Source organism: Euleptes europaea, chromosome 19 (assembly GCF_029931775.1).
Source record: "Euleptes europaea isolate rEulEur1 chromosome 19, rEulEur1.hap1, whole genome shotgun sequence".
Classification (NCBI taxonomy): domain Eukaryota; kingdom Metazoa; phylum Chordata; class Lepidosauria; order Squamata; family Sphaerodactylidae; genus Euleptes; species Euleptes europaea.
The window spans coordinates 27774421-27802060 of NC_079330.1; the positions used below are offsets into that span (position 1 = coordinate 27774421).

Sequence of the window (27640 nt, forward strand, 5' to 3'; positions counted from 1 at the left end):
ATAATGCTCCATCCTGTGATGGAGGCTCTTGTGTTCTAAGGATCATAAGAGAATGGACCTTGCCATATTTGAATATGGTGACACTGAGAACTCATTTGTTCTAACAAGACTTATGTCTTCTCCTAAGATCCATCTTATATACAGTCTTCCTAGTCTTATGGACAAGATGTAAATGCAGCTTCTCTAGGAAGCCTATTACAGAACATATTCCAGGGGACTTCCTACACAAGGAGGAAGCACTGGATATACTTTGCAGTCAGTTCTGAGACTAAGGTCTGACACAGAACTGTCTGACATGCATTACAGCCAACAATGGCTTAACACATAGAACACATACTCTGATTGAAATACATATAATTGGAATACATGGATGGAGATCCATGGAGCCTTAAGCTGTTAAACTGAAATATACTCAGTACCCTATAGAGATTGGCACTGCCAGAGAGACTGTAGAATGGAGAACACTCTACACATAATGTTAAAGCTACACATAGCTTCAAATACTGATTAATCATAGTATGGTTAAACCATTAGAATGGCTCTTAGCTATACAACAATGCTCATAATAAATGCATGCTTAGAGCATGGCTTACATATAGTCTTTTCTATTCTGAAGCTCATCTTCAGACCCATAGATCTTAAACATGTAAAGACTTTGTGGTTTCATAAACTTCAGTCACAAATAGACTGCTGAAAGAGCTACAATATCAGCTCTAACATTAAACTATGAAACCAGAAAGATCTCTTCTATTCTTACAACTACTAAAAGCATTGAAATAATAGAATGATACTTAGAGAATACCTGAAGGAAATCTAACTATTCTAAATGAACTTACAGAATCCTTACAGAGACTCTGCAATGACATAACTGGGTAAAAGTATGTCTTATAGTTAAATAATTTGAACTAGAATACTTATCCAATGCACTAACCATTATTTTATAAGATTTCTGTAAACTGTATTATTTCCTGAATGAAATATATACTTGAAAAACTCTCATATAGAATCATAAAGATTGATGATATTGCTATTGATGCTTGCATATATATTTGTTCCTGTTGAACTAACTAATATAGTTTTTATTTCTGTAATTATTTAGATGCATATATTTTATGTGAAATAAATAATATTTTTATTCAAATATTCTTTTCATATTTTTACTGGAACAATTCAATAAAAAGACTTGCTTTTTAAAAGTAGGTAAAGTTGTTGAGTCCTGCTTACTCGATGATTGGCTGAATAAGATACCTTCACTTCTCAGTAAGTGAAACATTCTAAGAGCCTATCGTTTGAACAGCACAACCCGCTTCCTGTTTTTGTTTTTGTTTAACATCTCTGGAGAAATGTACACTTCCCTCATTCTCAACCAGGAAAACAGCATTCATCACTATAACATTCATGCAGCACATGTGTGCAACTGTGTATCTGAACAAAGAACAACATGAACTATGTAGAAAATAGGCTTGTACAGGTGTGGACGTCATCCTGCAATGCATGCATCAAATGTATTGTTGTTGGAACTCCAACCAGTCATGACTTGGAAATATCCCTCACAGAGATACCATAGTGGATTTTTGAGGGAATCCAAATCCATCCAATTGTCCCAACCATCTGGGAAGAAGGTAGGGAGCTCTGGAAGAGATGCTGAGTCATACTTTCAGTCCCTCTAGCTTTTTATATTTTATTTTTACTTCATTTACACTCCATTTTTCACCCCTATGAGGACCCAAAGTAGTTTACAACATTCACCCCTTTTCCACTCTATCCTTACAACAACCCTATAAGGGTAGGTTAGATTGAGTGTGTGTGGCTGGCCCAAGGTGACTCAGCAATCTTCCATGGAAGAGTGGTAGAAATCAGACCTGGGTCTCCCCGATCCTAGTCCAACACTAACCACTAACTAACCACTATGCTACTCTGATTTGCAGCTGTTCTCCATGGTCTCTGCCAGTGAAAAAAGACCTGCTAACCCAATATCCTTTTCAAACTGTCAGCATCAGGGATTGACGCTGGAACCTTCTGCATGCAAAGCAGGATCTCTAACTTTGAGCCACAGCTCCTCTTAAACTGAAGTTTTCTAGCGTGCTGTTCGGCTCTGCCCTCGGCCCTCTTGGAAGGGAGATTTCTAAAGATCCCCTATTCACAAAGGTTTTGTCCATGTGCCTCTGGGGAACTGGAGACAGTGGAGCATGTCTTATTTAGGTGTAGTTTCTATAATGAGGAGCACAGAAAGATATTGGGCCCTCTTCTAGAGAAAAGCACAGGTTATGCTGAGGTATAGAGTAAATCTTCTACTTAACGATGAACTTCCTGACATAACAAAACAGGTGGCCAGGTTCTGTAGACTGGTGTGCAATGTAAGGAAGGCCAAACCGATTCATACTGTTATTCCAGCTCTCAATGGGGACTCATGATTTTATTAAATAGGGTAATAATGATATTACTTGTATTTGTCTATTCATGTATTTGATTGAACTATTAGTACGCGTTCTCGGGTTTGTATTTCTTGGTTGATGGTAGAGTGAATGTTTTTAGACCTTGGAATTTTACGTGAGACTGGTCAATTGACCATAATAAATATTATTATTATTAACTGAAGTTTTTAGATGAATAGCCTCCCTTCCACTCCCAGCAGAGGTTCTAGCAAAACTCACCAGTTTCCAATGACTTAAAAGAGCAGAAATTAACTTCTCAAACCCCCCAGCAGGAGCTGGTGGTAATAACTCTTGTTCTGTGACCCCAGTAGAATTCAGAAGCCTTCACAAGTGTTTTGAATCCTTAAGAAAAACATTTAACCCCCTCCCCCGGAAATATACATCTCCCACATCACACATAGTTAGCCTTGGCTCAGACCTGCATCTTATTTTATGTATTCTTACTTACCTCTGCTTGTTTTCCCAATGCAGGATTATGCGGATGGTAGCTGCATGACCCCAGCTTTCTCCTAGAAACACAAAAACAGGTACATTGTCGTATACTTATTGCCTTAGCATCAGTGATCCTTTAAAGAAGAGCTTTCTACACATCTTTCCTTCCACTCAAACCCTCTAACATCACAAAAGCGATCTGTGGAACTTACTGCTATTGGAAGAAGCAAATACTAAGCTACCTTAAAGGAATGCTGAATAATGGCAGGAAAATTAGTGGTTATTGGATAAAATGATCACAGCATGCATCCTCATAATCAGGGAATCAATTAATATAAATGTTTTAATGGTTTTAATTATTATGTTTCTGATATGCCAGAAGCTACCCTTGGAAAATATTAAAGTAAAATGAACCTCAAATATGCACAGGATAAAAATTAAGTATTGTAATAGGGAATCCCAGGGGGCAGGGTGAAATAGATGTGCATAAAGGTATCACTGGTTGATATTTAATAGCATATTTTGCTTGATCATCCTATTATTCTCCCACAAAAACTGTATCTTTCAACAGAATTCTTATTCTGCTCAATCTGGGTTTGTAGAGAGCTTCCAGCCTACTTGCCAGCAGCATAAAAACTGACTGTGTGAGTTCACCTTCATTGGTAGAGTATCTGCTTTGTACTCAGGAGGTCCAAGATTCAGTCCCTGGGATCTGCAGTTAAAAGGATCTCAAGCAGCAGAGAAAAAGACTTTGGAAAGCTGCTGCCAGTTGGAGTCAACTGTACTAAGATAGATGCCCCAGTGCTCCAGCACAGCATACAGCAGCTCTGTACATTCAAGATTCCTCTTGCCTTTTGGCCGATCTCTTTGATGGAGGTGCATATCTATTTGATTTATATCTTTCTTTTATTCCATTAAAATGGCACTCACAGTAACCACAAGCAGCCAAAAACGGGGCACACAGCCCAAAAGGAGAAAACCCACCGCAAAAAGCATACAGTGGCAGAGAGAAGGTAGGGAATAAAATATGGCAAAAGAACAACATCAGAGGAACGCAAGAAACTGAAGGTGCTTTTGGAGGAAAGTAATTGCATTATATTCATCTTGTTTCTGATTATCTTGTTTTATTTCGACAGATTGATTGAGCCAGTCTTTCACTACAGTCTAGATGGTGCTCTGTGCTTAACAGATAGATTGGATTTTAAAGCAGTCATCTAAGGAAAATGCTGCCATCACCCCCCCCCACACACACCTCCCAATTTGTCTCCAGATAGCTTTGGCATCTCCCAAGTCAAGCGCATCTGTCCTCCCTCAACAGACAAGCTTTCAGCTCCACCCACTCACATCTTCATTAGCGCACCCAGAGGGAAAAGCAATCTCTCTCCAATGGAAGAATCCTCAAAATTAAGTGTCTAGACCCTGGAGGCATGCTGCCAACCCTCATTCACTGTGCGAGCCTGAGATTTAAGGTTCAGAAGTTGAAATTAAAGTATGAATTATACAAATTAATGCTGCTTCCATTTCCAGCCATATTTCCTCCAAAGCGGGGGGCAAAACTGTTTTATATACTGCAGCAAAAGGCAGTACTTTTAAATTAAACTGGCGGGAGATTACTATTTGGCTTCATTACAGCATTAATTTGTATAATACCAAGGAAAAACTAACTCAGATTATCCAGTTTGGAGCTCAGTGTTGTGGAAAGGTGGCTCCTTAATGTAGTTCCAACTTAATTCTTGCAGTGTCTAGGCACCTTCATAGCCCTCCTAATAATAATGAAAAGGCTTTCCTTCTATTAAAAAAAACCCCAACCCTAAAAAAAACCCTAAGGTTCCTGGGTTTTTGAAAAAAGTTTTGCTGAAGCCTCTTCTAAAGGTTCATAAGTTAAATGCAATAAAAACAGTGAGAACGGAGCCTTGTTTACTCACCGTGACGGCTCCTTCTGTTCTGGGATGAAGGGCATCTTGTCAATCACGGGTATTGCCATCATGTGCCCAGGGAGGCAGGACTAAATTCCCCCCCCCAACTTCCTGTCACCCTGGGCGGGAAACCCCAGTTTCATACTCGCTGAGCTAAAGGAGACAGGTAAGTGCAAAAGACAACCATGCAACAAACAAAGTGCCTACAAAATAAACGAACTCCTTGTTATATGAACACAAAGAACAACAGTTAAACAACAGATTTAATTTTGGACAAGTAAGATGGCAGACATAAGAAGTATCCTGTGCTATGCCTCTAATTTTGATCCCACCTTCTGGTTGTTTGACTCACCAATAGTTTAAGTCTTGGATAATCGTTTATCTTGTATTATTGGGTGGGTAAGATGCCCTTCATCCCAGAACAGAAGGAGCCATCACGGTGAGTAAACAAGGCTCCGTTCTCGTTCTGGGAGAAGGGCATCTTGTAAATCGCGAGATATCCAAGAGCTGTTCATCTGGGTGGGACCTAGGACTTATCCAAGACATGCTGCAGGACCCTTCTACTGAAGGCTGCGTCAGCAGAGGCCCTGGAATCGATTTTATAATGTTTAATGAAAGTATTGGCTGTAGACCAGGTAGCTGCTCTACAAATTTCATCCAGCGAAGCATGCCTATTAAAAGCCGCTGATGTGGCTGCACTGCGCACCGAATGTGCAGTAATACCCAATGGAGGTGGAATTTTGCTGGCCCTATATGCTTCAGTAATGCATTGTCTAACTGTGTAACTAATGGCAGAACTAGACATTTTCTGCCCCTTGCATGGACTGGTTAAGGAGATGAACAGTGCATCTGAGCGCCTAATAGATTCCATGCGATTAAGGTAGACCTTTAGAAGTTGCCAGAGATCTAAATGGTGCCACTCCTTCTCCTTCGGGTGAACTGGATTGGGGCAAAAGGAGGGTAAGTGAATCTCCTGGGACCTATGAAACATTCACCTTTGGAATGAATGTGGCGTCCGGTCTGAGGACCACCTTGTCTCTGTGAAAGGTGCAGAAACCTTCACGCACTGGAAGTGCCCTCAACTCTGCTACTCGACGGGCCGAGGTTACCGCCGTGAGGAAGATGGCTTTCATCCTCAACGTCTGTAAAGGGATGTCCCTGATGGGCTCAAAAGGAGGGCGTGTCAGGGCGGTGAGAACTATATTGAGCCGCCACGTTGGAAAGCAGTGTACTACTGGAGGTTTAATCTGGACCACCCCTTTCTGAAATGTTATGATATGGGGGTGTCTTGAAAGTGGTAGGCCATCGGCAGATGATAGAACCATGGACATGGCTGCTACCTGGCTGCGCAGAGTGGAAGCTTTGAGACCCTGAGCAACTCCATCTTGGAGGAACTCTAGAATCTTTGGAATGCCAGGCGAGAGTGGGTCAATATGCTTGCGCCTACACCACAGGACGAAGGCTCTCCAGGAGGTGTTATAAATCCTTCTGGTAGAGGGTTTCCTGGCTTCTATCATAGTATCGACCACCACTGAGCTGTATCCCTTCTCTAGCAGAGCAAACCGCTCAATTTCCAAGCGGTTAAGTGAAGCCATTGAGGGTCTGGATGAAATAGGGGACCCTGATGGAGCAGGTCTGGGATGGCTGGAAGTTCCCAAGGAGGTTGAACTGATAGTCTCTTTAGGTTGGGGAACCAAGGTCTCCTCGGCCACAAAGGAGCAATGAGGATGACGCTTGCTCCTTTCTGATCTTTCTTATCACTCTTGGCAAGATTGGTATGGGAGGAAATGCAAATAGCAATCCCTTCGGCCATGGAGACAGGAGAGCATCCATGTCCTCCGCCTCCGGGTGAAGGTACCGTGTTATGAACCGTGGGAGAAGGTGATTGTCTGCAGAGGCGAACAGGTCCACCTCGGGCTGACCGAACGTCTCTACTATCTGGTTGAAAACTGACCTGTTGAGGGACCATTCTCCCTTGTCTATGATCTGCTGACTCAACCAATCCGCCTGGAGGTTGAGAACCCCCCTGACATATTCTGCTGCAAGTGACAGTAGGTTCGTCTCCGCCCAGGAGAGAATGATCTCCGCCTCCTGATGGAGTCTGGAAGACTTCCACCCCCCCTGCTTGTTGAGATAAGCTTTGGCGGAGACATTGTCTGTGCGAACCAGGATGTGCCTGTGCTGCAGGAGAGCCTGAAAATGTTGTAGAGCCAGCCGGATGGCTCTTAACTCTAGGACATTTATGTGCAATTTTCTTTCCCTTATTGACCACTGGCTCTGAGCTATGTGGTTTTGGCATGTAGCTCCCCAACCCTCTAGACTTGCGTCCGTGTAAATCTGAATCTGATCCTCTATGACAAAGTGCAATCCTCTGTTGAGGTTGCTGGTCTTGCATCACCAAAGGAGTGAGTGGCGGAATTCCAGGGATAGAGGGATGGATTTGTCCCTGCTCTGCGTGATGAGAGTCTGATAAGGTTGTAGGAGTCTCTGAAGTGTCCTCCAGTGTAACCTGGCCCATGGCACTGAACTGAGGCAAGCAACCATCTTTCCCAACCATTTGGCCAAGGACATGATCCTGCCGCGGCTGGATTTGATTGTGGTCTGTACCACGGATTGAATTTTGGCAATCTTGTCCTGGGGTAGAATGACAAGGTTCTTGAGAGTGTCCAAAATCACCCCCAGATGCTCTAACCTCTGGGTCGGGACCAGGTGACTCTTTTCTAGATTCACTAGAAAACCGTGGTTGGTGAAAGTCTGCACTACTCTGTCTGTGTGTGAGAGGGCCTCCTCCCTGGACTTGGAGCAGATTAGGATGTTGTCCAGGTAGGGAAATATGGTAATTCCCTCCTGTCGAAGCAGCGCCACCAGCATCTTGGTGAAGATGCCAGGCCGAAGGGGATGCCAGGCCGAAGGGAAGAGCCCTGAACTGATAGTGTTTCCCTGCATAACAGAACCTGAGAAATTTCCGGTGTGTTCGATGGATCGGGACGTGGAGGTAGGCCTCCTTCAGGTCCAAGGAAATCAGGAATTGGTCTAATGGTAGGGCTTCTATAATTGACCGGAGGGTTTCCATACGGAACTTCCCGTATTTGACCATCTTTTTTAGGTGCTTCAGATCTAAGATAGCCCTCCAGTCCCCTTTTTTTTTGGGGGGACTGTAAAGAAGATGGAATATACCCCGTTGCCCATCTCGGATTGGGGAACAGGCTCTATGGCCTGTATCTGATGCAGGTGTAGTATGGCATCCACGGTTCTCTGATGTTTTTCCCTGCGCAAAGATCTTGGGGAATTTACAAATTTGTCTCTGGGGAGGCAGGTGAATTCTATGAGGTAGCCTGAAGATATCACTTGAGACACCCAGGCGTCTGTGTATGATCTTTCCCACTTTGGATGGAACTGTAGAAGCCTGCATCCCACTTCCTGTGACTTGGCATCACTACTTTGGGGTTTTGGAGAATTTGTCTCCTCTGTTGCCTGAGAATTGCTGTTGTCCCTGGGGGGGACGAAAAAACCGGTTGCCTCCTCTACGAAAGGAGCCCCTATTGTTGTTCCAGGTACCCCTTCTCTGGTCTGGTCTGAAAGGTGCTAGGGTGTGGGCAGATCTAAAGTTGGGGAAGGAAGAGGAAGATCTCCCTTTTTGTAGGATTTTGGGAGAACCTTCTTCTTATCCTTGTTTTCTACAAGGATCTTTTCTAATCTGTCCCCAAAACGTTTTCCTCCTGTGAATGGATAAGACATGGTAAGTGTCTTGTTTTTAAACTCATTCTGCCAGGGGCAAATCCATAGTGCTCTTCTAATGGCAATGTTGGAGGAAGTGGCACGAGCAGCGAAAGACATGGCATCAAGTGAGGCGTCTGCCATAAACACAGATGCCTTGAGCAGCCTGTTGAGTCCCTCTGCAACCTTGCGGTTTCCCCCCGCATAAAGTTGTATAATTTTCCTGAGCCACACAATGGAGGCTCTGGCCATAATAGAAGTTGCTGCAGAGGCTTGTATAGCCAAGGTGGAGGCTTCGTGGACCTTTTTGTATAGAATCTCCGCTTTCCTATCAAGCGGGTCTCTAATGGTCCCCATCCCATCCTCAGAGGGTAGGTCTGGGGAGTGGACTGCTGCTACTGGTACATCAATAAGGGGAAGCTGAAAAAGAGCCATAGCTTGGGGAACCATGGTATAAAGTTTCTTTGTGTTGGAGGTAAACTGCCTATTGGCTAAAGGCTTGTCAAACTCAGCTTGGACCTGATTCTCAAATATTCAGGAAAAGGGATTTCCCAGACCCTGGGCTTGGTACTGGGGAAGAATTCTTTGGCCCCTTTCTTTCTAGATTTTGGTGTTGGCTCAGCCACAGGATCTGAATCCTCATTAAGTTCTAAAGCCACCAGAGCCTTGCTTAACAGTCCCTGGAAGTCCTCAGCAGAGAACAGGCGGGGATGCTGTTCCTCAAGTAAAATTGGGCTCTCTTCGTCGGATTCGAACTACCCTTCTTCTCTGCTCTCTGTGTCAGAAACCACGGAGCCATCCTCCAGAGTCTGGAGGGCTTGTGAGGAGGGAGGAGCCTTTAAGGCCGCCTTTGTGTGCCAATGGGGATTAGGCTGGTCTTCCTGTCCCTGTTGGGAACATGGAGGGGGAACAGGGGCAGGATTAGAACTTGTGCCCTGTACAAGAGGTACAATGGAGTCCCTAAAGGCCGTCAGCATTTGGGCTTGCTTATCTAAAACCCCATTAAACAAATCGAACATTTCCCGCCGAGTGAGGGGAGCCTCCAACTCGGTGCGCGTTACATTACCCCCTTGATGAGTCTCGAGAGTGGGAGAAGCGTCTTCCTGCAGAAGAGTTCTCATGGCCGGGGTTGCAGCGGCCGCCGCTTCACACTGCTCATCGCATTTCACGCCATTTTGAGGTGGCTCATTAGAGCGCGCCTTTTTTGGCGCGGTTGGTCCCTCCGTGCTTGTTGCCGCAGTACCGCAACTGCGGAACCGCAACTGCAGCTGTTGAAGACATCACCCTGTCGAGGCGACGAAGGCTGAATAGTGATCCTCCTCAGAGAGGAGGTCTGAATCCGAATCCCTCCTGCCGTCCGCCATCTTGCCCAGCGGGGCGAAGTGGGGACGGAAAGAGAAAGGAAAGTGAAAGAGGGACTAGTGAGGGGGAGAGGTTTAGGCGGCCGGAGCCAGCGAAAGTCAGGTAAAAAAGAGAGGGAAGTAAGACACACTAGTAGATAAGTACAAACGGACAGCTAGACACAAACAAGAAATCTTTAAAGTCAGACGGAGTTCCACAACGAAGCTGCCACCCTAACCAAGGCAGGACGGAAACTGGGTTTTCCCGCCCAGGGTGACAGGAAGTTGGGGGAAAATTTTTAGTCCTGCCTCCCTGGGCAGGTGATGGCAATACCCGCGATTGACAAGATGCCCTTCTCACAGAACGAGAAGAGGAAACAAATCTGATAGGCGGCAGCATAAATGAGGAGTCCTGTCCATTCTGAAACACAAACCTGGTTTTCTGACTGCATCTTTCCCCTTATAAGTACACACAAAAAGGGCTTCAAAACTGGAAACTAGTAGTGGTGGAGTAATTCCCAGTGTTTGTAAAAAAGCCCCCCAGTGGTGGGGGAAGAAATGGTGGAAGCAGGAGGCTGAGGCTGCTGGGTGGGTTTTCTGTTGCCACTGACAGTGCCTCTGCAAGAGCTATCTAGAAAATAGTCTCTGTGTAGAAACAGACCCATGTTATGGATAAGGACATGCAGAAGGGCCCAACAGGTTTTGGAGGCTCTGTAAGCATTCCCAAGGTGCTTTTGGTGGCTCATAAGTGGAGGTCAGTTAGTCTGATGGATAAAGACTCGTTCTCTTTTAAAAAATAAAATAAATTTAATTGTATTTCATTTCTGTGGAGTGAGATTTTAGCTGGTTTTAATTAGGTAAGCAATTTTGAGTCCACTTAACAGAAAAACAGGGTATTTTTTTTAAATCCTCCAGGGCAGGTGGAGGGAAGAGGGAGATAGCCAGGAATAAAGTAGAAAGAGAAAATACTCTATTTACTGGCTGAAGTCTCAATTTTCCTTCCCCCAAGCTGTTCTGAGAAGCTTGGAGGAGACAGAAGAGAGATGGGGGGTGGAAAGCTCAGTGATTAAATGGCACCCTTAAGGGAGCCAAAGTCTGCCCATGTACCACCAGTTGCCGACCCTTAAATCTATTAGCCCTAATTTGCTTTGCTGCCTGAACATCTGCCAAAAAAATCATGTTTACAACAGAGGGAAGGAGGTGCAGAAGACAAAAGGTCAGCCTCTGAAAACAAGGTCTTTATCTGCATGCACATTTCAAATCGAGCATCCTCCAAGGACATGCCTTTTATTTTGTTCAATTTATCTTACATCTCCACTGAGCGGCTGAACTGCTGAAAGCACACATTAAGAACACTATTTCTTTTGTGAACTGCCTCTCCACCCCCCCCCCCCGCCCAATCATCCAGGGAATTATTAGGTGATTTACAGGGAAAAAAGAGAGAGAGAAAGCGCACATGCTACGTTAACCATATTTCCATTTTGATTGAAAACATTCCCTACTGTCTCCAAAAATGGTGCCAATTAAAACAACCCCCTCCTACGGGGTCTTGAATGCCACATTTCAGTTTACGAGTTTATTAAGAGATTAATATGAACTGGTTTAACTGTGCATGTTCCCATTGACACTGTAGCTAATGTATCCCAGGCGCCAACTCTTTGCTGGGTTTATGTCAGGAGCAAGTCATGAGGATGGTATGTGGTAGTGCGATTGTGCTGCTCCCAGGTGCTGTTGAGCTGTTCTGTCCAAGGCCAGTCTGTGCCGCGTGTTTAGTCTTCATAGATTCCCATACTGTGGGAATCACCAAGTGCTCCTTCCTGCCTCTGGGAGAGGGGTTGCCTAGGTTACTAGTTATCTCCTTTTGCTTTTCCATATATGCTGTGCACCTTGCCTTTGCCCCTTACTAGTGTCCTTTTGAATATGGCTTCTGAAACCTGTCAATTCTAACCAATAGTGGGGGAAAGACAGTTCTTTGGGTAATTACTGATCTGTTTTCGAAACAGGTACATCTTGTACCCTGCGCAGGTATCCCTTCCGCCCCGAAATTGGCCCGCCTCTTTGTGTCACATGTCTTCTGTCTACATTCCTTTCCACGCAAGATAGTGACGGACAGGGGATCAACTTTCGTGGCCAAATTCTGGAAGGCTTTTCTCAAACTGGTCGGAGTAGAACAAGGACTGTCTAGTGCCTTCCATCCCCAAATGGACTGTCAGATTGAAAGGGTAAATGCGGTGTTGGAATGCTATTTGCGCTGTTACGTTAATTACCATCAAGATGATTGGGTAGACCTGTTGCCTTTTGCTGAATATGCTTATAATAATGCGGTTCACCAATCCACAGGATTCAGCCCTTTCCAGGTTGTCCATGGTAAAGAGTTTGGCCCCGCTGGTCATATTGATGTTTCTGAGGAGGAGGGGGGAGCGGATGTGGCCGGATGGGTACGTACTATTCAAACAGCCTGGCCATGGCTGGTTAAAAATCTAGAGCGGGCCAAACGGCATTACAAGGCTCAGGCTGACAAACATCGCTCCCCCAGTATGGAATGCAAAGTGGGGGATCTTGTCTATTTGTCCACCAAGAACCTACGATCCACCCGCCCGTGTGATAAACTCAGTGCCAAGTATGTAGGTCCGTTCCCCATTTTACGGATTATTAATCCAGTGGCTGTGGAACTCTCCTTGCCCAAGTCCCTACGAAGAATCCATCCTGTGTTCCATGTCAGTCTTTTAAAGCCGTTTGTTCCTTCCCAAAAATGGCATCCTGAACCACAACCTGAAGTGCCTGAAATGGTGTGTGTGGGGGGGGAGGAGCATTTTGAAGTGGCTAAAATACTGGATTCTCGCATTCGCTATGGTGCCCTTCAGTACCTGATCCGCTGGAAACATTTTAGTCCCGCCCAGGATGAATGGGTGCGCCCCAGTGATGTCTCCACCCCCCACTCAGTACAAGAATTTCATGCAGCCTACCCTCACAAACCCACGGTGGGAGGGTGAGGGAGGGTCTTTAGGGGGGCAGAATGTCAGGAGCAAGCCATGAGGATGGTATGCGGTAGTGCGATTGTGCTGCTCCCAGGTGCTGTTGTGCTGTTCTGTCCAAGGCCAGTCTGTGCCCCATGTTTAGTCTTCATAGATTCCCATACTGTGGGAATCGCCAAGTGCTCCTTCCTGCCTCTGGGAGGGGGGTTGCCTAGGTTACCAGTTATCTCCTTTTGCTTTTCCATATATGCTGTGCACTTTGCCTTTGCACCTTACTAGTGTCCTTTTGAATATGGCTTCTGAAACCAGTCGATTCTAACCAATAAAACTGTTTTCGTGGATTTGCCGTCTGCTGAAATCTGTTTATGGGTTCGCCGCAGGGCTAGAGCTTACAGTTTAGGGCAGATTATGTTTTCATAAAATGCTCTTTGGGTATCCCCAGTGATGCACTAGCACGGATAATGTCCCATGCATACTGCAAGCTCTGCAGTTTTAAAGCTGCCATTTCCTGGTACCTGGTTTTGGCCATCATGGTGACACATTTTTTTTTTTGGACAGCTGGCGCAATCATGAAAGCAGCCCAGAGAAGCGGCAGCTCCAACTATGACATGCCTGCATCAGAGAAAACATCCTGCAACCAAATGCATCTTTGGAGAGAATCATTCGGGAGGCAAGATCAGTGGTGCTGTTGATGGTGTCTGAAAGATCTTACGTAGATGGAAAACCCTTCTACTTGCAGCCTAAGCACTCACCTAAGGCAGGAATCAAAGAGGAATGTCTTTGTCCAATTCTTGTTGTCATTTGATTGGTCAAAACTACCTGAAAGAAGGAAAAAGAGAAGGTAGAACCAACATAAAACACAGGAAGCAAATACAGACAGGCTGATTCCAACAGAACAATCTGCATGACTCTGAGAGAGAGAGATAAAGGAGAACCCAGTTCTCACACTTCTACCATTGTTAAAATGCCAGCCTGCCTTACAGAATGCTTCCATGTAGATGTACAACAGATGGGTTGCCACCCAGAAGGAACCATCAGGAGTCATCTGCAAAAACTGCCCTCAGATCTCTATCATTTTGTTAAAATCCAAGTGGCCTGGGGCAGTGGGAGGAGATGATGACACCCAGAACATTTGGATAAGTGGAAGTCTAAATGGGGAACAGTTGCGGGGGGTGGGGGAGAAAAGGAATGGTGTATGGGGGAGAGGGGGACTGGATAAATACAATGCTGGAGAACAGATCACTTGTACTTCTGTTTCAAAAAAGGGAGAAAACACACAAACACAACCCACAGTTAGCATTTTTTGTTAAAGAACAGAAGCAGCCATAAGTCTGAAGTGTCAGCAAAGAGCTTTTTTTATAAGAAAACTGAACAGACTTTGGATAGGGACACTCAAGGGGACCAGGCTGGACTGGATGACCTTTGGGTCCCATCTGACCCTACTGTTCTGTTCACTAGAAAACTTCATTTATGGACCAGAGTGGCTCAAAGCAAGAAAGCCTGTGCAAAATAGAATAATAGAATCACTGAGTTGGAAGCGATCACCAGGGTCATCTAGTCCAACCCCCTGCACAATGCAGGAAATTCACAACTACCCCCCCAGTGACCCCTACTCCATGCCCAGAAGATGGCCAAGATGCCCTCCCTCTCATAATCAATAATGATGACAGTATCAGTACGGTAATTAATAGCTCCATACTTTCCACACCACTCATCCCAACCCACACATGAAGCAAAGCCTCGCTGTGGTGAATTGTTGTGGTCCTGCACAGCACATTCAATGGCCCCAATGTCAACCATGAACGTCACAACGGTGTAACAAGACAGAAATCAGTTTCCTCCACTTCCCTCCTTACTGCTGAGTAAAAACACACGAAGGGGTTTATTTTTAGCCACAAAGCAATAAAAAAGAAATCCCAGCGTGCACACAGAATCACAGCTTAGGAGGAGCTGTTACCTGGAAACAGGGGAGAGACAAGCACCATTCCAGAACTTGCGTAAGCTTCGTTCCTGTTAGACGCAGTAGGGCTGAAAAAAGCCCACCTATAAATAGCTGTGGCTCAAACGTGCCCTCCGCTGGCTAGGATGCTGGCCATGCCAGCAGCACCTCCAAGCAGAGGTCAAAGGGGGCACCGACGAAGAATCCGCAGGCAGGATGCTGAGGATTTTTTTCACGGATGCCTCTGCCAGCAAAGTGGCTTTTCTCTTGGCATGCAGCTGGCCTTTTTGTGAAGGCCAAGGGTTAATTTTTTAAAAGCAGCATGACCGGCTGAGGACAGGAAACTCTTAGCTCATTTTAAAACATGTGGGTGTTTGTGAGAGAGATCCTCCTAGATAGGCGGATACCGTTCTCACGTTTTGAGTTCAGCTGAAGGGTGCCCTGACTGCTTGAGTGGCTTTGAATTTCAGAGCCTTTTTCGGTGGCGGCACCCCAGTTAAGGAACTCCCTGCCTGTCTTCTTCACTGACTTTCAAAGAGTCAATTAGGACAATCCTATTTCCAAGAAAAATTGAAGTGGATGGAACTGAAAGCTAAAGAATCTCTGGTTTCAAATAGATTTTTCTGTTTAATGCTGTACTGCAAATCACATGCAAAGAATGGCTATTGAGTGGTAGACAAAGTTAGCGAAACAAAAGCAAAGATCAGCAGTCACTGAAGAATTCCTTCCCATGCCCCAAGATCCATAAGCCAATAAAAACAGGACTAAGTAACACTTAGTTTGAAAATTCTGCCGTGAGGCCAAACTAGTTGTGTCAGGATGATTCTCACCCATTTATTCCTGTGTCCTCCCCTGTTCATGTGAAAAATTGAACTGTTCACCAAAAGGGGAGCCAAATACTGCCCCCCTATACCTTGCGGTGCTCAACTGCTTTCAGTTCCTTTCTGGCTTACTCTCAGTATCAGCCCTGAGCCAGAAAAAGAACCTGTCTCAAACAAAGAAGCACCACAAAGCAAAGCAAGAAGGCAGGGTGTAGCTCTCCTTGGCTGCATGCTCCATTTTTGGTTGCAGACATTAGTTCTTCACCCACTTTACATGTGAACGGAACCCTTGGATCTTCCCGCCACTTATAGTGCCCCCAGAGTGGCACAGACCAGTCCTAAAGTAAGGACTGTACTTTTCTCTGAGAAGGGCATAGCAGGCCATACTCTAGTGTCAGCTAGAGCAGGGGCCTCCAACCTTTTTGAGCCTGTGGACATATTTGGAATTCGGACACAGCATGGTGGGCGCAGCAACAGAATGGCTGACACAGGAGACAGAGCCAGCCACAAAATGATTGCCACAGTTTAACTTCAGTAACACAGTGAAGATAGGCTTGCCAGGTCCCTCTTCGCCACCAACGGGAGATTTTTTGGGTGGAGCCTGAGGAGGAGGGGGTTTGGGGAGGGGAGGGACTTCAATGCTATAGAGTTCAATTGCCAAAGTGGCCATTTTTCTCCAGGTGATCTGATCTCTATCGGCTGGAGATCAGTTGAATTAGCAGGAGATCTCCTGCTACTACCTGGCAGTTGGCAACCCTAAGTGAAGATCTTTGTGCTGTGGTGGTAGCTGCTGCCAAAGCAACATTTTAAAAAATCTGCCCAGCCAATCAAATTTCCAATAGTCAATCAGAAGCCTTGCTGGGCAAAAGCCCTATCTGGCCCCGCTTCCTAAAAACACTTGGTGGGCACCAGAAGAGGTGTTGGTGGGCACCATGCCACCCACGGGCACCCCGTTGGGGTCCCCAGAGCTAGCAAAACTATTCTTCCACCTCAGCTGTTGTACTCCTACCCTCACTTATCTCTCTTTCTCTAAGTATTGCAAGAAAGGGAGAAGGAACGAAAGCTGGAATTTTAGATAAACAACAGTGACTTTTTTTTAGTCATCAGGGCTAGAAACGTTTCAAAATTATAGATGGATATTCTTAGAAAGCCAAATTTCAAGGTCTGTTTTCACATGTTTTACAAGAGTGCATCACATAAGCATGGACTTGGTGTTTAGAATATAGCCACTGGAGTATCTCAATATTCATTTTTTCAAAAGCAGATTTCTGCTGTTTTTATGCCACTGGGCAGTTGTTTAACCACATTTTGGTCATTTCCGTATTGCAAAGCCATGCCCCTTTGCCTTAACATTTCTGCTGGGGCACCCTCCCTTTACTCAGGAAGTCTCACAGCCAACGTGTGGTCATTGGCGATGGTGATCAGCTGTTGGGCCAGGCCATTCAAGAGCCGCGTCCGCAGCGAGAGGTCCTCAAAGTCATGGCGGAATGGAAAGGCAACACCATCGATCACAACCAGTCGGACCTGAAGGCGGGATTTTTAAAAAGAAGAAAACTGTCATTCGGCAGAAATCAAATGATTTAGATAGATGCCCACCCACTTTTCTCCCCAATAGTTTACCACATTGTTCTTAGGAGAGATCAAAGAATTGGGTTAATAGAGGAACGGGAAGTCCCAGGATTTGCGAGGGCTGGCCCCGAGGTCATCTCTAATGGAGGGAAAACTCATGCATAACTCCAAAGAACAACCGAGACAGACCAGGGGCGAACGTGAGTGAAAGTACCCATGGCCCAAGGTTACCCAGTGAGCTTCCACAGAAGAGTGAGGATTCTAACTTGGGACTTTTAGAGCCTAGTGCAAGCCACTAAACGACACTAGCTCTCCAGCCATTTAAGGAAAGCAAACAAGGGCCTACACCTTAAAAAAAAACACCTCAGTGTTCCTACACAGTTGCTCTCGAAACTATTTCACACATTATGTTGTTAGATGTATACTTAACACATCTTAAATGCACACCCAGAAGAATGAATGCAGCAACTGTGTTAATACAGATGTGCTCTTTGGGGAGCCATGGTTGACTGGAGCTTCTGTTAACAACAGGAACAATCTTGGAGGACAGAGTCAGTTCACCTCCCAAACAATTGCACGGGGACTAAACCGGCAGAGGGAGGCACTAGAGAAAAGGCAATAAGCCTGGTTTGTTCCTGTTGTCACTTTCCAGAAGGTGCCACTGGGCCAGCAAAGTGGACTAAATGGACCATGTGTCTGGTCTAGCAGGGCTGTTGCACTCTTAACAACAAACTGCAGTTTGCTGCAAATCGAGAAGTCATTCAATATATTGCCACATAAAGGGGTGGGACACAAGCCTAAATATTCCAGATGCTCACTCACAATGTGTGGTAGCTCACTCACAATGTGTGGTAGCCAATCAGCTCTTTTGCTGGTCCAAAGGGGGCCCTTTGACCACCTAAAAAAGGCTATACTGGGAATCGCAGGACCTACATGGACAAAAGCCATGCGGTACAGGGCCTGCAGTAAGGAGGAGAACTGGGCAAGTCTTGAGCAAGAAAGCTGGCTGGATTCCTCCCATTATGTCACAAACCAGGCCTCTGAAGCAACCTCAGATTTGCTTCTGTGTACTGTAGGAAATGGCCCTATCTAGAATTTTATTCAAGAAAGTGGAATTCTACAAGCATCATATTTTCTGACAGTAACAGTCACCAACCCACTAGGAAACCCAAATTCAGAAGTTAATGCAACTTTTTTTAAAAATCGCAGAGCTGCTTTTACTTACAACAGTTGTATTTTGAAGGATTTACAATAAATTTTGACAAGATTGGGGGGAGGGACACAAGGCACAAATTTGGCCTAGACAGCTTATTTTAGAGGATGGAAGAGAGCAACCAGGGGACAAAGAGGAGCTGTGTAGGATGGGCCAGACCACCAGCCAAGCCCAACACACAACAGAACCTGTTGAGATTTCATGCCCTGCTTTTCTGTTTCAAAGCTTCCTTCCCCAATCATGCAAGCTGGCAACTTCCTGTTTTTCAAAAGGGAAACCAGGATTCCCAAAAGAATACCTCCAGCACTAACCACCCCCATACACAACGAAGCCACAGATACACCAAAATGCACACACCCGAAGGCGCCCTGTGTTATGGAGCTCAGTTCCCGGTCCCTCCAGGTATTTGCTTTTCATAAATGTTTAATTCATAATTCATTCATTAGAAGTAAATAAGGATGCTTGGAGCTCGTTCCCATCGCGGTGCTTAATTATGATTTATTCCAACTGCCTTGCCGCATCTATTAACGATGCAAAAATTCTTCGTTTATCATAAGCAAACCTTTGCTTCTGTCTGGAAAACTTCATCTTCCAAACCAGAATGTCTGATATAGACTACATCCATGTTGTGTTGAACACGGTACTTTACTCATACCCCAAAACTAATCTTTTTTTTGGGGGGGGGGCATTCTAGCTAACATCTTGGCAGGGGAATGACTTAAAGTGTGTGACAGACACCCAGAGTCTTTTTAAAGGAATTTGGACTTGGGTGGTCCAGTATGCTAGGAGGCACATTCATCACAGATTGTAGGGGCCCAACCATACACTGAGGGAGTTACTGTATGTTTAGAATTCCCATTTGAGTCTCTGTAAGCCAATACTCTGCCCTGAACAAAAAGTCTCAACTGCACAGGCAGCTGACATTATAAAATAATAAAAACAGCAAACTGGTTGTTAAAATTAAATATATTTAATTTTGTAATTTTTACTTTTATTTTTTATTTATGTTGTTTTGGGGGGAGTCAAAGGCCTTCACTTGAGCACTACAGGATGGGACCAGGGATCATACCCTCCCTATTTACCACATTAAAAAAGTACTGCAGACTTCCAGTGCAAAGCCAGAGCATGGAGTGGAGAGAACTCACAAAACCCACTAAGCTGTTTTATTGCTGCCTGTAAGCCACAGCCTCTGTTTTTCTACATATTTCTTCCTTCCTTCCCTTCCCTGACAAAAAACAAAACAGAATCCCCAAACTTTGAAGTTTCAATTAAAAAAGACAACAGGATTATGTAAATTAAGCAAACAAAAGTGGAGGGTGGGGGTGTAAAATTAATCACAGGAGGTGGACAAAGAGGCCAAGTGATTTGGAAAGGCCTCCAACCCAGCCTTCTTCCTCCACCATTCTATAAACTCAGGAGCTTGATCAGGCCAATTTCCCTCTTTGCTTTTTTCCCCTTTAATGGACTCCACTTACTACATTTTTATCCCACCTTCTTGCCAAGGGGCTCCCCACCTCCATATTTTTTTTTGTGAAGCATTAACTGGGGATAAGAAATAGGATGAGGAAGAGTTGTATCGACAACTCATTATAAATGTGTATGTGTGTGTGTATGTATGTATTAACATAATATTTTCCTGAATACCTAGGGAATCCCCCCTTCCCGTCTGTGGCTAGCCCGCTTTTGCTGCTTTAATGACAGGCACAAGCCTAGCCTTTTACTGTTAAGACACAGAGCTATGACAACACTGAGAATGTGCAAAGTATGTGTTTTAGAAGAGTGGATTTCAAAACTTTCTACCTTGAGGCAATCCTTTCCACATTAGCTTGTTTGTCAAGGAACCCTTTATGACTGCCAAGAAACTCTGGCGTGTTAGACAGGTTTATGAGATACGTCCAGGAAACCACACCCCGTTCATATGGGGGCAACTGACCAGGCCGACCCAAGCAAATCACTGTCACCTAAAAGAGTGACCTAGAACATGTCTGACACCCTTGCATGGGGGCACACTGCATGGGGAAGGTCAGAATAGGTGGCCCCAGCTTTTTTTTCAGTCAGGCTCGTCTGCCATTAACTGAGGAGGCCGCATTAATCTTCCAAGGAAGCGCCAGATTTCTTTGTGGAAAATGAAAAACAAACTCCCCACTCCCAGTACAGTCATCCTGATTCATTTTACTTTTTAGAGTCTGTGGAGAAATGCCCTCCACTTTGGGCCACATCACACGATGAGACCCAGAATGGCTGCTGGGTGTCTTAACCTCTTGGAGGGGGTCAGCGAGGCATTCTATGACATGTGGAAGGACAGAATAAATACTCAAAACAGAACAGTGCTCACAGATTGGTGGGGCTCATTCTGTCACAGGGTCAAATTATACATTGGGAACGCATGGAACTCCAGCATCACCACGAGCTCGGCCTTGCTACTGAAAGAAGAGGGTTCTTGTGGCTGTACTATGAATATAAGGCAAGCTTTCCAGCAGCCCTGGAAGACTTGCTCCAATTTTGAGTGATCTTCTCACTGCACTTGTTTCCCTCTTCATGGGCTGTAGGAAGAATTTTGTAAATCCAAGAGGCACATGCAAGCTTGTGGGGAATTCGGAAATTGGGCAGCAAGTCATCCACCCTGGGCCCAAGTACACCTGACCTCTGACACCAAAGATTTTAAGCACACCCAACTATTTTGAGTTGCGGCCACCATTAGGAGTGTGTAAAGGGATAAAGAAATGGGAGTAATTTAACTTAAAAATATCTGGCCTCAGTCCAACCCAAAACAACTCAGAGATCAGAATATCTAATTATTGCTCATGATATCAAGGCAGACCCTTGATACCCATTTCTCTCTCTCTCTCTCTCTCTGAAACATGCACAGGCACACACATACAGCACCTTCAGCAACCCATACCTTGGAATGCTCAGAGAGGAAATCTGGGAGAAGATAGACCTGTGCCAACAACTCCACATAGTCATGACAACGAAAGTAATAGATGTGAGAGAGGATATTTTCCAGGGTAAAAGCCTCCAGTGCTGCTTGATGGTCTGAATGAGAAAGGAAAAATGAACATCTGCATGGGACACATGGCTTTCCAGCATCACCAGCCTTCCTTCAACTTGTCCCTTAAGCCTCATTGTAAAAACACATTCATGTACTGTAAGGAAGGGGGAGGGGCTTAATTCTTGGCTAAAGAGATCAACAGGCTGGCCAATAGAGGATTTCTAGGGTGTGGTCAAAGCAATTACTTTCTAAAAATACACTTAAAAGCAATTCATTTACTGTAGTCTCTAAAGGTTTTTTCACACATCTTAGTGTAGTGAGACTAAGTGGTAGGATGCCCCAGGTTCAAACATTGCTGCAACTATGAATCTGTTAGGTAACCTTAGGTAGAGCTCCAAAGACTTTGGCCAAGCATGGGAGCAAACGAATCATTTCTAGTGTCCAGAGAGGCATGGCTTTGTCCCTTCCTTTCTGCATTGTTTTTATTTTAATTGTTTTATTGCTGTTGCTCTCAGCATTTTGTCTTACGTCCTCTTAAGCCCTTTGCAGGGAGGAAAAGGTGGAACAAATATTTTAAACACATTAAAATTCCTGTTTCGTAGAAACAAAGTTAAAGTCCCTCTTGAACCTTCTGCCTGGAAATAATTTATGTAAGTGTGCTTTTTAAAAAACAGGGGCAGAATATTGGGTATGGTGTGTGCTGTGCTTGAAGTAACTTTTTTTTTGAAAGAGGGACTCTTGGCTTTGGTACATTATAGGAGACTTAAAAAACAAACCCCCAAAACAGGGCTTTCAGAGCTGGTTTCCCTGACTTACATTTTTACCTGCGGTGGCAAGAGTGTTTTGGATCTCGTCTCAGGCAAGTCATGATCGCTCAGCTTCTGTCCTCATATGTGCAGTATGACATAAACAACAGACCTACCTACCATACACGGTAGCTGAGACAGCAGGCGCAAACTACTCTAACAGTCAGAAGGCTGCATAAATACTGTATTATTTTTTAATACAGTGAGACCTACTTCTGAGTAAATATGCACAGGATTGTGCTGTGTGGGGCTAGAGGAGTTCTATCTGCTTAGCCCCAAACCAGTCTACTATTACCTACCCTTCTCTCTGTCTCTCTCACACACACAACACACCCAAACACACACACTCTCTGAAGGATATCAGTGCTTAGTTGTCCTGAGAATCTAGTATATTGTGGAATGAAGTCAGCTATCAAGATGAAGGTGCCAGTCAGCTACTCAAGATATTCCTAGGCACAAGAACAGGTTTGGCTACACAGGGACCTATTTACTTCTTTGATTCTGTTATAATCCGCCACAGCCAAACTTTTGAAAAGAAATACAGATAGTCCACAAGCAGGACTATGGCCATTTCCACAAAGGTTATCTGCCCCAGGTTCAGTGCTATTGGGAAGCGGGGTTTTTTTCCAACTTCCCCACAGCATAGTGCTGCAGTCATAAACTTCTGGCTGTTTCCCTGCCTTTTCTCCAATCTTTCTCACACCTGTTTTGCTGCAAAGTTTTCAGAAAGACTGCAGTGAAGCCTCGGTGACTGCTATGTGGATGGGTAAGTCTGGATTTTCTCTAACCTTGTCCCTGCAGCGGCCATTTCCTTCCCCCGCTATTGGGGGGCTTTTTATTTTTTTTAAATATCAGCACAAGAATATTGTTATGTAAATTTACTGTTGTGACAATATTTGTAATAGGTTCCCTGAATTCCCACCTTTCATTAAAAAGAAGAAGTCTCCAGCCTCTTCAATTGCAGAGCTATACATTTCCCCTTTGAGGTAAGCAGACACAACCCTACTTATAATTCCAGTATGAATGCAGTTTGGTAACAAACCTTTGGGGTACATTTAAAAAATGAAAGATGGGAATTCAGAGAATCTGTTACATATTTGTTATAACAGTGTATCAATATAATGATATTCCAGTGCTGATTTTTTTAAATTGCAAAAGCCCTAGTCACGGGAGGGGGGGGGGAACGACAGAGGCTGGGGGACTGGGGCCAGAAAACTGCAAGGAAACCTGCCATGTTGAAGCCCTGTTTCCATGGCACTTTATCAGCAGTGGCACCTGCCATGGGGAAAATAGTTTCCATGTGGAAACTACCTATGTGCCTGAGGCAGAAGTGCACAGAATGTGATGCAGGGTACAGAATTCAATATCGTGAGATTAAACATAAAAACAAGAGAATTATTAAAGAAAAAGCAAGTTCCTAGCCCTCAGAGTTTTGAAAATATGCTTGAAATGGTATAAGTAATGCCTGCTGAAATCTCAGAAAGGATAACTGTATAAGATTTCCAGTGGCTGGGAAAGGCAAGGAGGAGGAAAGAGGAAGATTCAGTACTCTGTCCCTGACTGTAATTCAAAAGGAGCACCGTAAATTTCACAAAATTCCAGCAAGTCTTGAGGTAGGCAGACACACCCTACTTATAATTCCAGCACGAACGCAGTTTGGTAACAAACCTTCTTCGGGGTGCATTTCTGCAATCAACCGGCAGTGCTGAACACAAGCAGATGCCATATCCACGACTCTGTCTACCATAAAGCTTCCCTCAGTGTCTATGAAAACAGCTTCTCCCGCAAGCCCTCCAAAGCACTCTGGAAACTGCACATCCACCACCAGCTGCATGCTGAGCAAGGAGACATAAAGAAAGTCACAGACAGGCAAGCAGAGATAATTAAAGATCAATAAATAAAGGTTATTAAAAACCCACTCCTAGCTTATCTCCAGGGAAATTGATTCTTCTTCTGGCAAAGAGTAAATCAGACAGGAAACAAAATTACAGAGAGATTTCTGCAATGTGGAATGGGCAATCTGGTATAGTACCAAGAATCTTGAGAATCTGGTTATTACCTCAGACATAGGGTGATCTTTAAAAACAACAACAACCCTGCAGAGTTAAGTCTTTTAAACGAAGGTTCAGCTACAGTAAGGTCCAAGCTACATGTTACGTCTACCATGTGATCACCACAGTACTTCCAGCCATATGGCAGCTGTGAATTCCTCATGGGAACTCAATCTGGAAGCACCACAGGAGCCCCCCGATTTGGATCAATACTACAGGCGGTAGTATTGCAGTGTCGATCTGAAGTGGGCTCCCATGGCGCTTCCAATCTTAGTTCCCATGGAGAACTCACAGCAGCCATACGGCTGAAACTGTGTGTGGCAACCACCTGGTAGATGTAATACGTAGTTTATGTGGAATACATTATGTGTAGTTTGCCCCTAAGACATCAACACACCATGTTCTAAGCATGCTTGCTTAGCACCTGAGTCTACTTTGAGTCACAGTGAGAAAATTAATCGGATGAACACCCTGATGTTTACTTAGAATCCGCACTCTGTTCAATGGAATGTATTCCTAAGCAAGCTGGTACAGCCCTAAGAGCATTAGGGCTGATACAGAGAAGCTGGCGATGCAAGATGGAAGCTTTAAATTTGTTAAAATGGTAGCTACCAGTTTGTGGTGGCCAATCAGGGGACACAGCTATGATGTGGACATGGTGTATTGGATATGACCTGGCGGTTATATTTTGCTCACATCCAGCATGCACAGGTGACTACCTACACCTCAGTATTAAATAGAACAAATACAGGGGGTTCATAGCTCTGTGGGTTAAGAACATGCATTGCATGTAGAAGGTCCCACCTTCAAACCCCACCACCTCCAGTTGAACACATGAAGCTGCCTTATACTGAATCAGACCCTTGGTCCATCAAAGTCAGAGACCGGCAGCAGCTCTCGAGGGCCTCAGGCAGAGAAAAGTCTTTCACATCACATACTTGCCTAGTCTCTTTAAATGGAGATGCCGGGGGCTGAACCTGGTACCTTCTGCATGCCAAGCAGATGCTCTACCACTGAGCCACGGCCCATCTCCAAAGTTAAAAGAATCTCAGTAATAAAACTGAGATGCTGCCCAAGACCTTGGAGAGCCACTGCCAGTCAGAGTAAACAATATCATGTTATATTGGGGATTTAGAAACCACTGAACATGTTCTCCTGAACTGTAACTTTTACACTATACCCTGTTCTGTTTATTGAGCCCCTCATACTGAGAATGGGACCTGACAGGGAAAGAGAAAAGATAGAAAAGCTCCTACAATCCCTCAATCACCTCTCAGGTAGCAAATAAACTATCTATCTATCTATGTTAGATCAATGAATGTTCTGATTTGGGATAAGGCAGCTTTGCATACCCACATTCCAAGTGTTCAAAGAAGTTCAAACACACTGGCTGCATTCCACCAATTTAACTGGCTGTTTTCAAGAACAAGCCAGACAGTCCCAGCTCATACACTCTCCCCCTGTCATATGCCTGCTTTGTAACAAATTGCCATTTGCTGTGGCATCCAAATCGGGCGCTTTAATTAACTGAAATTTGTTTCTTGCCTACAAACCAGGATTTGGAACTATGGTTTAATCCTGATTTGCAGGCAAGAAACAAAGCACAGGGTCCTAGGGAGCCTGATTTGGACGCCACAACATGTCATGATTAGATGCAAACCAGGAAGATTTTGATCTCAGCACAGCACTCATTGGGCGGGAGGAAGATCATACAAACCTGATGACTTCCAAGGCTTGTCCTCATCACTCCCACTTCATGGGTATGTTCATTACATCTGAATGGCTGCATTTAGATGGCAAACATAACCATGGTTAAATTAAAATGCGCATGAACCCAGAATGCTGCTGGTGTCACGGACCTCATACCTTCTTGTGCAGAGCATGATCCAAGAATCCTGGTCGGACTCTTGCTATTGTACAACTACAGTATTTTGGTTTGACTAAAATTAGTTTTCTCCAAACCATGATTCTCAAACAAAATTAAATCCAGGGTTACAATTCAGGTTAGTAAGGGGGGAAATAACTCTGGTCAACATGCATTCATACATCATGTTTCTGGAGTTAGGCTGCTTCCACAAGGAGACATGTGTAGCTTTGTCCCTACAAATGCAGAGGCATTCACACTGGCAAAGGAACATCCACACAGAAGCTTCCCCTGCACTTTCCTTGCCTCAACCCTTTCTGGCCTCCATGTCTCCCCTATCACCAGAGGGCTTTAAAAACAACACAGTAATAGTGTTATAACAATCTGCTGCAAGAGTGTACTAGTTTCCAGCCTTCCTTGTAAAAGTAGTAAATCTCCTGCACTTTTGGCTATGGAGCTATAAGGAGAAATGTGTAACCCTTATAACTTTCCCCTTATATCTCTGCACTAAAAAGGTTTGGCAACATACCTTTTCAAAATGAAAGCTTGGAACTAGTAGATTGTGGCAACAGATCATTATAATGTGATAGGAAAAAAAGCCATTACAATTTTTAAGCCTGTAAAAAGTTCTCAAGTGTGGGGTGGGATGGGGCCACAGGGGCAGAGGTGAGCAAAATGGCACCATAATGGGTGGGATCTAAAAAAAATGTGTATCTTTCCAAAAAGAGCATACCATACCATGTTTAGGAAAGATTGCAGCAAAATGGGGGAAAACACAGAAGCAGGATGAATAGAGGATGTACAACACCACATGGAGGCTGTCAAAGCCAAAGAAGAGCAAACCACTCATGTGGAAACAGCTTTAGTATCTAACCAGGATTCCTTCAAACACTTGATTCAAAAGGGGCAGGGAAAGAGAAAGGTGCAAATGCAAGACCAGCAAGAAGTCAGGTTTGAAAACATTTTTACTTAACTGCAGTTATGTTTGACATATTAATGCAGCCATCCTCTCGGTTCTTTTTACAGTATACATCTTACAGCATACCTGAATTATGACCTCTACATTAAAGCAAAGGCAGAGATGGAGAGAATGGTACTTTACCAAGGCCACCTGTCGAGTTCAGGGCTGAGGTAAGGACTGAACCAGGGGCTTTTACACTACGCTGTGTAACTGCTAGGCACAAGTCTTGAAAAGGTCCAGGCAACAAAGGGTACACTGCTCCTCTTTTGCTTCTTGAGTGATGGGAAGTGAAGAATACATTAAATGCAAGTTGTGACTTAAAAAAAATTACCATAACTGTGTTTTGCCAACACCTGGTGCTCCACAGATTTCTGTGACTTTCATCAGGGGCACACCCCCTCCCAGGATATCATCCAACGCAGAGCAGAAGGTTACTATGAAACCTTGGACTTGCTCCTCTTGCAAGAGTTCAAGCGCCGTGTACTTTCTGACCGTATTTCCTGAGCCCCCTCCATTGCCATGACAGTCTCCTTTGATCACTTGCAGAATTTCTAATGCCTCCTGTTTAGAAACTCCAATTTCTGAAAATCGAAACAAAGAAAAGAATAA

The 27640-nt window shown here is 44.6% G+C and overlaps 1 protein-coding gene across 2 annotated transcripts in view; it reads right to left on the reverse strand.

Annotated features, from left to right (window-relative positions):
* RAD51C (RAD51 paralog C) overlaps window positions 1-27640 on the reverse strand; it is a 41916-nt gene that overhangs the window by 8382 nt on the left and 5894 nt on the right. Inside the window, exons 2-7 of one of the 2 annotated variants that reach the window (XM_056865182.1) lie at window positions 27363-27612; window positions 23824-23990; window positions 21260-21393; window positions 16968-17099; window positions 13568-13634; window positions 2884-2944 (exon numbers count right to left, since the gene is read on the reverse strand). In XM_056865182.1, coding sequence (XP_056721160.1) covers window positions 2884-2944; window positions 13568-13634; window positions 16968-17099; window positions 21260-21393; window positions 23824-23990; window positions 27363-27612 — 811 coding nt within the window. The remainder of the gene's footprint in view (window positions 1-2883; window positions 2945-13567; window positions 13635-16967; window positions 17100-21259; window positions 21394-23823; window positions 23991-27362; window positions 27613-27640) is intronic. The other variant, XM_056865183.1, reaches the window with a different exon arrangement.